Genomic DNA, 10,992 nt, shown 5'->3' with positions numbered 1-10,992 from the left:
ATGTAGGAATAAATCTTAATTAGAAGCGATACTTTTGATCTTTTATTCTTCCCAAAGATTTAGCTTTTTTGATGTTTATTTATAGAAAATAGGGTTTATGGATTCTGAACCCAAACTATTTTGTAAGCTGCAACAGTGCAGGAATGATGTCTGGCTTGTTTACTGTTGTTTGTCCAGTGCCTAGGAAAGTGCTTGTAATGGGCACGCGAGCTTCGTTAAATGAAGAAATGTGCTGTTGTGATATTACCAATGAAGGAGTGTGCTGTTAACAATTGCTACAAACTTGAAGGGTGCGTAATTTAATAACACTATTTAAGTCTCACAACCCAGAAAATCATCAGGATCCTATCAAAAAGACTATCACTTTGTTTTAATTGGCTAGAATATGATTTGTTATTGATGAAAAAGTTTGACAATCGAGTATTTTAATTTAGCGATTTATATCTAGGGAACATATTTAATTATAAGAATGAACTTCTTTGAAACTTGCAAATAGAAGCAAATGGTAACATAATAGCAATCTAAGTGATTTTTTTTTGCATTTAAAATATAAATCTGCTGGCAATGTTTATTTTATATAACAAAAATGGAAACAATTAGACCAAATTTTATTAATGATTTAGAATGCTTAATAAATTACACTGTCCAGTCTGCTTTTAGTGATACTAATAAAGATCAAACATTATTTCATAATCTCTATAGATCATATATGTTTATGCACACATAATCACCATTAATTGGATTGCTAGAAACTTTGATATATTAACAAAAAGAAATTGTTTTCAGTGGCTTAATCATCTATGCTTAAGTACACATCTAGCACCCAGGAGGTGTTGAACAAAGTATACATACAAGGACTTTTATTTTTCAAGAGTAAATTCCATATTATTGAGCCATGTAGATATGTAAGTTCTTCTCTGTATAACTCACCTGCTTACCACATACGTTAATTGGGAAGGGATTCTTGAGTTTGTAAAAGGCAGGAATAGGATGTATATACATACATATATACTAGATACATACACAAAAATGCATATATGCATGTCTGAAAGTTGCAAATAGAAAAAAAAATAATGCAATATAAATCTAGAATAGTGACTTTTTTGCACTTTAAATATAAATCTGAGAATGTTTAATCTGACTTTATACAACAAAAATAAGCATGTATAAATGCTTATATCCTCACATATATATGATAATATCAGACATTCATCCATAAAGTCATTCAGGTTTAGATACAGCTAGCATTGGGAAATAATTTTTCTCCCTAAAAGGAGTTATTTTGAATCAATACTTAATATCAAAATAACAAATCTATAGTTATTCACATTAGTTGTAAATGCATTAGTATTTAGAATTAATTTATTTGTATTAAAAAGTTTTTGAGACTATTCTAACTACATTGAGATATTTTAGGGGCGCCTGGGTGGCTCAGTCGGTTAAGCATCTGACTTTGGCTCAGGTCATGATCTCGCACTCCGTGAGTTCGAGCCCCGCGTTGGGCTCTGTGCTGACAGCTCAGAGCCTGGAGCCTGTTTCGGATTCTGTGTCTCCCTCTCTCTCTGACCCTCCCCCGTTCATGCTCTGTCTCTCCCTGTCTCAAAAATAAACGTTAAAAAAAAAAAATATATATATATATATATATATACACACATATATATATAAAGAGATATTTTAATATAGATTGATCTTTTTATAAAAATAGAAAATGGTTAATGCTATTTAGAATCCTAAACTGCAATTAAATAAATGACAAATGTAATTTGCTATGCAGTTATCTATGTGTTCATACTTTCAGGAATAAATGGCAAAACCTGACTTTAGCAATAGTCTTTCCATCTAAAGTTCTTGTGAACTCTTCACTGGTAAATCTTTAGGAATTCAGAATAGTCCATTAAAATGGAAAGATCTGTCACTTATACCAATTGGTACATTCAATTTTATCTTGCACAGATGGTTGACATTCATCCATTGACCCTTCCATCTCTAATGGTGGAAAAATTGATCTAGTAAAAAATATTTTCAGTGTTTTGGGGATGGGAGCAATGTGTCTTTGTGCACCTACTCTCAACTTCGGGGGGAGATGGGGGTGGGGGAAGGGGGGTGTGTGTTGTGTGTTGTCCCAACAATTAGAGTCCCTTGTATCAGCCGTCACATTCATCAGGCTTCCTCTAAGGTAAATTCAATCCAGTTGACTCAAAGGAACTAAGTCTAGAAGAATGGTGTCAAGTCCCTTTATGGGAGACTCAATTTCTACAGAGAGGAAATTGGAAAGTTGATCTGTTTTTCTACAGCTGCAAAAAACCTATTCCTGCAGAATAATGGTAATCAAAGGAGAAAGTTATTATCAGTCTCTCTTCAGATCTGGACACACACCTAGTTTTAACGTAAGAGTATCTAAAATAGGAGTGCACAAAAAAAAATAAAATAGGAGTGCACATATTTAAATTAGGTCCACAGGGATCAGGCTAGAAGTGTGGCCACTGGGTAGTAAGGAATGTACTTGTGGCTGAGGGGAGAATGCACTTTTCTCCTAAAGGCAATCAGATGCAAATAATAAAATATACATCACTGTGCAGGTTGAATAAAGCCCAAGGCTGCCAGATTCCCTGTGTCTACAGAGACACAATCTTGAACCCCTTTCCACTGGCCCCTGCCTTAGGCAGGTACTCCTCTCCGAGCATGGAATATAATCTATGCAACGCAGTCACCTGACAAATGATTTTATTTTCTAACCACATTCTACTTCTCTGGTATTCTGAGATCTCTTCCACCCGTGACTTTTACATCCCAACAGAATGTGACATTGGACTGCATCCTTCTTGGTAAAACAGGTATTGCTATACTTTTCCATTCTCTATTGGCAACCTCTTGTCTGAATACAGTTGTTAAAGTAATCCTTTCACCGAAAAAAGAGAAATTAGGGAAACAAACAAAAAATACAGCTGACCATTAAACAACATGGGTTTACCCTGTGCAGGGTCCACATATTTATATGTGGATTTTTTTCAATAAATACAGTACAGTACCATAAATGTATTTTCTCTTATGATTTTAACATTTTATTGTCCCTAACTTACTCTATAGGATACAATATATAATACAGGTAACATACAAAATGTGTGTTAATTGATATGTTATTGGTAAGGCTACTGGCTATTAGTAAAGTTTTGGGGAGGTCAAAAGTTATATGCAGACTTGTGACTGTATGAGGTCACTGCCCCAATACCCACATTGTTGAAAGATCAACTCTATTTTCATTAAACTCAATGTATAAGAATCCTTGTTTCCGAATCTTAAGTGTGGAGAATAAGTTTCATTTTTAGTCAAGGATAGTGTAACATAATTTTACAACGATTGTGAAAATTGCTACAAGAGCATTTTATAAATATAACCAAATCAGAATGGCTCTCCTCTCTACTTTGAGTCCCAAAGCCTTCTGTAGTATCCAGGTTTGCCTGAAAATAAAGGAAATCACTAAGACTTATCTGCTTAAAAATAGTATTTAAAAATGTTTATCCCCTACAAGTTCTAGAAAAGGAATCATCAGATAAATTACACGTGAAACCAATTCTTAGACTTACTCCATTCACAAACATCAATCCTGTACCAACTGCTAATTCTTAGGAAAGACATTTGTTAAAATTTAAGAAGCAGAGTTACCTATTTTCCTTCCAGAAAAATAATAAAAATCATTCTTTTGAAAAATTACCAGATATGCATAAAAATGTTAACTTTAGCAGAAGCCAAAAACAAAGTAAAAGGGGAAAAAAGCATAATAGCAATAAATCTTTATTGGAATCTTTTTAACAAAATAATTTTTAAAAACAAAAGCCCCCCGCATGTAAACAAGAAAGTAAATAAAGTTAGTTGGCATTATTATGTACATCCAAGAATCAAAACAAATTCTGGGTTAACATTCCATAATCCAGTAAAATGTTTTGACCCACCAATGTTCAGGGAAACTAATACTATAAACAATGCAACCTTATCTATGAACATCATACAATGCTTCATGAATTATAAATTAAATAGTTTAACTTTTCATTCGTCCCACCAATCCATATGCCATATGGATACTAGCCCTAAAATGGATTTACCTTGTCAACTTTAGACCAAAGTGTCCATCATCAGATGTTGATCTGGTCACACCTAACTGATCTCTCCTCCAATGTTTATGGTGGGATGTGCTAGAACCCATATATTACAACAGAACTTTTTCAAACTAACCTAATCCTAAATTCTCTAATCTGCCACTTTACTTTTTCCTCACTTTCTATACATACATTAAATACCATAGCAACTTCACCTTAAAAAATACTGCTAATACATTAATACACATTTAGGAAATAATTTCTGACAAAGCTGTAGTTTATTTACCAAGGAAAAAATGCTAATTTTTATTTTAAAATTTACGTTAAGTATTGTCATAGTAGTCTTAAACTAAAGATGGCTTCCATTTAGAGTGTTCAATATACACAATAAAGATCAAAATTAAACATATTAAATAGTATCTCATATGGGGAAAATTTTCTCAGTTCTTAGAAGAAAGACCAAAATGTAGTTTTATTACTATAAAATGTTATTAATTCAGTGTCTGTTTTTGCTAATTATTTTCATTTTTATAAGCTTTTACAAAAGAGAACCAGGATAATTTTTCTAAGAGGCCTCAATATTAATTTAAAATGTAATTTTTTCTGTCAGTTAAAATAATTTAAAGATGTGCACAATATATTTGTTCTGTTTAAGGCAGGTGCCAAGCACATTTTGAAAGGTAATAAACTTACCAACTAGAATGTTCTCCCAAAGGAAAAAAAAGGAAACATCCATGACAGTTTTTAAGACAAATGTTTATATAGCACTCTTCTTTTGGCTCATTTAAAAATAATTTGGCAGCTGAACCGCCTATGGTCATAACACATATCACTCACAAAGGACAAGCAACAGATACAGAATTAATGATATATTTTTAATATTTTTTACAAGTCTCTTTAGTTGGTGCCTAGTGGCATTTAACAAGATTTTTGTATTCCGTGTAAAAACACATAGAACATAAACACTACGTAATGAATATAATTTCTCTATGCCATGCAAAAAAGAAGTCAACTTTTTACACATCCTCGCTCCTAAATAGTTCTCATTAAAATCCAACTGTTCCCATTTTTGCATCCTTGTCATTCTTTGGTAAAAGATTCAAAATTGCCATAGGTTAGGAAACAACTGTTTGCTCGTGGTCTTCATTTTTGCAAATAAATGTGTTTTGTGAAAGGAATCTGCACTGTGCCTGATTTATACTAAATAATTGTAAGTAAGCAAAATATCATGGTTTTTCTGACTAATCTACTCCTAAAGCTTTGAGTTGCCGTTCAATCTCTTCATCGGAGATCGTAGCCTTTGAAGTAGAGGCAGATGGTAAGCTTCGAGCAGCTGATGGAGCTTTGGCCATCTATATTAAAGGTAAAGGGGAAAAAATGTGCATTACCAAATGTGGGGCAAGGACACAAAGGATGTGCTTCAAAGATGTTTACTTTACATTCAAACAAATATAAAATCACGCATCTAACAGGAAAGGGTAACTTACAGTGACAAAAGTGGTAGAAACGATTTCTAACTGAGAGAAGAAGACATTCATACCTTTCCAGAGATTTCAATTCCGATTTCATCAAGAACTTGATTCACAATATCTTGGCTTTCTTCTTCATCATCAGAGCCATCAAAGATGTCATCAAGTGTGTCATTGACTTGGGGGGAAGGGGAGAAACAAAGCAATTACTTTCAAACCGATTTCAAGTTAGATTTACAGTTTTAGAAGGTGGTCCAACTATGTGCACATATTTGTATATTACACAAGGGCAAACTTTTTTTTTTACTTTTTTTTTTTTTTTTTTTATTTTTTATTTTTGGGACAGAGAGAGACAGAGCATGAACGGGGGAGGGGCAGAGAGAGAGGGAGACACAGAATCGGAAACAGGCTCCAGGCTCCGAGCCATCAGCCCAGAGCCCAACGCGGGGCTCGAACTCACGGACCGCGAGATCGTGACCTGGGTGAAGTCGGACGCTTAACCGACTGCGCCACCCAGGCGCCCCAGGGCAAACTTAACCAACAAACTACAGAAGTCCTTTTTAAATGTTCGTGAAGTTCACTTACACATTTCTGAGTTACTAAATCTGGAGTAATTTCCGTTGCAACACAAATTTTCCTATAATAAAACAAGTCTACCCTGATTTTTTTAAATGTGTATTTAATAAACAACTATATGAAATTCACAGCTAAAGGCTTAAAGTGTTTTTGTTTTTGTTTTTTTTTTTAAGTTTGAGTGAGAGAAAGTTATGGAGGGGCAGAAAGAGAGGGGGAGAGAGAATTCCAAGCAGGCTCTATGCTGTCAGCAAAGAGCCCGAAATGGGGCTTGATGTCACAAACCATGAAATCATGACCTGAGCCGAAACCAAGAGTCAGATGATCAACCGAATTAGCCACCCCTAAAGTTTTAAAATATGATTCCACAAATTGTATTCATTGAGCTAGTAGCTGTTAAATCTGACCATGGAAGAATATTTAGGAATCAAGTATCTTATAAATATTTGGGAGACAATTTGCTCTATTTATACCTATAATTATTTTTCAACTTAAATTTATATTCAACATGTAGGTAGAATATTCTAACAAAATCTAAGGTTCAATATTTTATTAAACTTGTGTAAAGAATGATGTCCAATTTAACCTTGCAAAGATTATTACTGCTATATCCCTCTCTTCCTCCCTTCTCTTCCCAAACTATTCATGGAAAGCCTTCTGTACAGAAGGTATCATGTTAGGATTATGCCTTGTTTATTATCCCTGAATCAAAGGGCCTAGCATGTAGTACAAATACAATTAATGGATAGAGGGAGAAAAATGAAGACCTTAAGTAGTTTACACTTAAAATAGAAAAGAAAAAAATCAGATTGTGGTAACTAAGGTAAAATGATTATAAAAAGGGAAGAGATTACATCCAACTGGGAGGAAGTAACATGTGAGGTGGTCCTTGAAGGCTGCAAAGCATTTGATCAAACAGGTGGAATAGGATGAGCAAAGACTTGGTGGAAGACAATAGGGATATATTCAAGGAAGATTAAGTCCTTCTGTTGTGTACATGAGTGGAAAATGCTTAGGAGGGAAAGAATTAAAGCAGATGGACCATAATCATTCTCCTGATCACTGGGGGATGCCCCCAAAGGAAAAAAGGTAACAAAGTCTATCTCCTTGTAAGTACGCTGCTAATTGTACTCCTGGCAAACAGACTAATATTTGCCAGTAAGAGTGTCCTTGTCTATGGAATGTTGTTAGCAGAATGTCCTTGGTTTAGGACTGCTATAGTAAACAAACCTACAATGTAGGAGTTTATGTGCGATGACTTCCTAGGAAATATCAGCTAAGACAGATAACCATCTGAGGGATAAATTTAAGATGTTTCATAACCTAAATGTTTCCTTCAACATGAGATGATATGCAAACCTCATTAGCCACATCATCTATTATTCTGGGTCAAGGAGCTTATGTCTGATATGGGAAAAAAAGATCTGGGGAATAATTTGAGATGTCCCAGCCCTCTCCCTGTTTCACATGTGCATCTTAATTGCTTGTATCCTTGACAATATTAGTAAAGCTCTCTGGTTGGTATGAGCATGATTTGACAATTTGATTTTTTGTGTTAGCTCAAAAAGTAAATTTGGAAAAGGTTATATTAAATTTAAGGACAAAAAATGAAATATCATCTCTGAAGAAATAAAGCAAATGTCAAGACTTCAATTAGAGTCTCAATTCTTCCATTTAGTACCTATTCAACTTGTGGAGACCGTCCTTTTACCTCTGCTCACTGGCAAAATAAAGGGGCATGACTTGAAAATTGTTTTTGATTTACATCTGAGAATTTTATTTTGAAGTCAGCAAGAAGCAACTAAAGGAATCTCACTGGCATGCTCAGAGATAAGTTTCTGGAAAAATAATTTAGCGGCTGTAATAATCCAATGCTAGTGAAGTACTGATGGAGGTGGGGAATCCAGGTCAAAGTCTGTAAGTGCCTCAAGAAGTAGTGCAGAAAAAAAATGAAAGAAGGGAATAGATGAGAAAGAACAGAAAGGTATAATCCGGGATTAAAAAGAATGCTTTCAGAAAAACTGTAATTAACCATTTATAAATATATGTATACATACATATATATAAAATATGATTATGTTATACATATGTGTGTATATGTGTGTGTGTGTATATATATACATAAGATATATATATATATATATATATATATATATATATATATATATATATATATAAAATACAGACTTCTCAAAGAACCTGTTTCCAAAACTTGAATGTGAACAAGATCTGGAGCAGCAGTGCACAACATAAATATCAATTGGAAAAAGATCTATCAATTTAAACCTTGAATCCTTGACTTTACCTTTAAATGAAACACTGTTAATGTAATTTAGTAGGTTATAGAAGAAATGAGTAATCACCAACAATTACTATTCTTTCAGACTCACTTGCCAAGTACTAAAACATAAATGAAAACTATGACAGATAAGAGTTGTAAGTATGAGCTTATTGATTCTCTTCATTATAGCTTAATGGAAAAGTTAATTCCTCTAAGATCTCACACCTGTGCCATCACTGGAAGCCACATAAACATGATACTGCAATCATTATATAAATGACAATTCTCACAGTCATTAAAAATTCACTAATGATTCAAAAAAGTCATATTTTTAAAGATTCAAAGTGAAAGCTAAAAAAATTTTTGAACTATCAAAGATACACATACAATTTCATTATCTCCTAAAAGGAAAATAGATATTCTGAAATTGAATACTTGAACAGTTGTGAGTTTAGTAATTTAATCTGGTAATTTAATCTGATACTATTTTATACACTACATGCCATTAAATTAAAATGCTAGTAACTATGCAGAACTAATCTGGCATAGCTGTACATAATTGTAAAACAATTAGGAAATATCTTTGCAAAATAATGATATCAGTTTGACATATCATTTCAGGTAATTATTCAATGTTGACCAGATGCTGTAACTGGCAAAATAAAGATTGGTATTGTCTTTCTGGGAAGAATTTGGTAGTATAAACCAAAAGCCTTATAAACGTTAATACTCTCAGATTCAGAAAAGTAGACAAAAATAATATAGAAATATTTATCAAAGGATTATCAAATACAAATTTTAAAAGTCTTATTGACCAATGTAAGAATGGTTCAATAAATTAAGATGGAGATTATTTAATATTGATGTTATGCAGTATTTTTTTTTAGTGTTTATTTTTGAGAGATACAGAGACAGAATGCGAGTGGGTTAGGGGCAGGGAGAGAGGGAGACACAGAATCTGAAGCAGGCTCCAGGCTCTGAGCTGTCAGCACAGAGCCTGACGTGGGGCTCGAACTCACAAGCTGTGAGATCATGACCTGGGCCGAAGTTGGACACTCAACCCACTGAGCCACCCAGGAGCTCCAATGTTATGCAGTATTAACACCATTTAAAAAAAAGACTTCAGAGAAGACTTAAGGTCATAAGTACATGCGTATGTCATACTAGTATGTTTTTTAAAAGCAGAATAAGGTTCAAAATTACACATATAATAGGATTAACTACTATAAGATATGGAAAAATATAGGAAAGAAACATACTATATTAACAGTAACTATATCTGTGAGATGTGATAATAGATTTTTCATAAATTTCATTCCTTTGTATTCCCTATATTTCCACTACAACATGCAATTAGCTTATAGTCAAAAAGAAGAAAACTAAGTATTAAGTAACTCTGGGAAGGAAAAGAAAAAAATAACAGAAGAGCTCCATTATCTCTACCTCCAATAAAAACAGACATCTTCTACAGTATGAAAGAATCAACACAACTCTGAAACTATCAAATTCATATCAGGAAGAGTTATTTTATTCACAAGTTGGTTTTGCTGCACTAATCAATAAAGTAAAACTGCTGTGGCCAATATGGCATAGAAATATGGCATATCATATTTTATATTTTTCCTTCCACTAAAGTTGGATAGAATTTTGAGCCTTATACATTACCAATTTAAAAATGCATTAAGAGTGCCTGGGTGGCTTAGTCGGTTAAGCGTCCAACTTCAGCTCAGGTCATGATCTCACGGTTTGTGAGTTTGAGCCCCCCCAAACCCCCATCAAGCTTTGTGCTGACAGCTCAGAGCCTGGAGCCTGCTTCAGATTCTGTGTTTTACTCTTTTGCTCCTCCCCTGCTCTCTCTCTTAAAAACAAACATTTAAAAAAATTTTTAATTAAATAAAAATTATTAGAGTTACAATACAGACGTCTATTCAGAAGGGTGCTATATCATTTTTTTCAACATTTGTCCTTTTATGGATTAGAATATAAGGTTGCTAGTAAATAAACTTGGCTAACTCAAAGATGAAAAAACTGCAAATTTCATTATAAGTTATTAAACTTACTCATTTCTTCAGTCATTTCCATTTTCATGTTCTCCTTCTGGAAGTTCTGCATTGTTTGTAACGTCTTTTGTGGATCCATCTTCTTGTTAACTGCTTGCATTGTCTTTAAATATATGAAAAGATTCGTGTTGGCTACATAATTGGAAAAATTTTACTATGAAATAAGTTCAAAGGGAACACATCAAATTAGATACAGGGTTTCTAAAAATATACATTCTGTCATCATCAAATATAAGAGTATCAAGTATTCTAGAAAAAAATGAAATATTTGGATACCATCTGCTTAACTGTTGTATAATAAAGACCAGGTGAAAAACTCATATGAACAGTAGGCTAAATAAATAAATAAATAAATAAAGTAATTAAAAAACATTGTCAGCAACAAAAAATCCAATGCTATTCAAATGGGAAAACTACATTTGCTTATTATGTGCCAAGCAGTTAATGTCTAAATTGAAAATAATTGTAATTTAAATTTTACAAAATTTGTCACTTAGCTTTTGATGTCTAAATGA

At 33.3% G+C, this 10,992-nt stretch overlaps 1 protein-coding gene across 1 annotated transcript in view; it reads right to left on the bottom strand.

Annotated features, from left to right (window-relative positions):
• Positions 1–3,776: 3,776 nt before the first annotated feature.
• The window catches only part of CHMP2B (charged multivesicular body protein 2B), a 30,365-nt gene continuing 23,149 nt past the window's right edge, over positions 3,777–10,992 (bottom strand). Inside the window, exons 4-6 of the mRNA XM_060640240.3 lie at positions 10,478–10,580; positions 5,635–5,741; positions 3,777–5,446 (exon numbers count right to left, since the gene is read on the bottom strand). Of these exons, the coding sequence (XP_060496223.1) occupies positions 5,336–5,446; positions 5,635–5,741; positions 10,478–10,580 (321 nt within the window). The 3' untranslated portion in view covers positions 3,777–5,335. The remainder of the gene's footprint in view (positions 5,447–5,634; positions 5,742–10,477; positions 10,581–10,992) is intronic.

The sequence above is a fragment of the Panthera onca genome, chromosome C2 (assembly GCF_046562875.1).
Source record: "Panthera onca isolate mPanOnc1 chromosome C2, mPanOnc1 haplotype 2, whole genome shotgun sequence".
NCBI classification, from domain to species: Eukaryota; Metazoa; Chordata; class Mammalia; order Carnivora; family Felidae; genus Panthera; species Panthera onca.
Note: the sequence above shows the minus strand (reverse complement) of the source record. Positions and strands in the feature narration are given on the sequence as shown.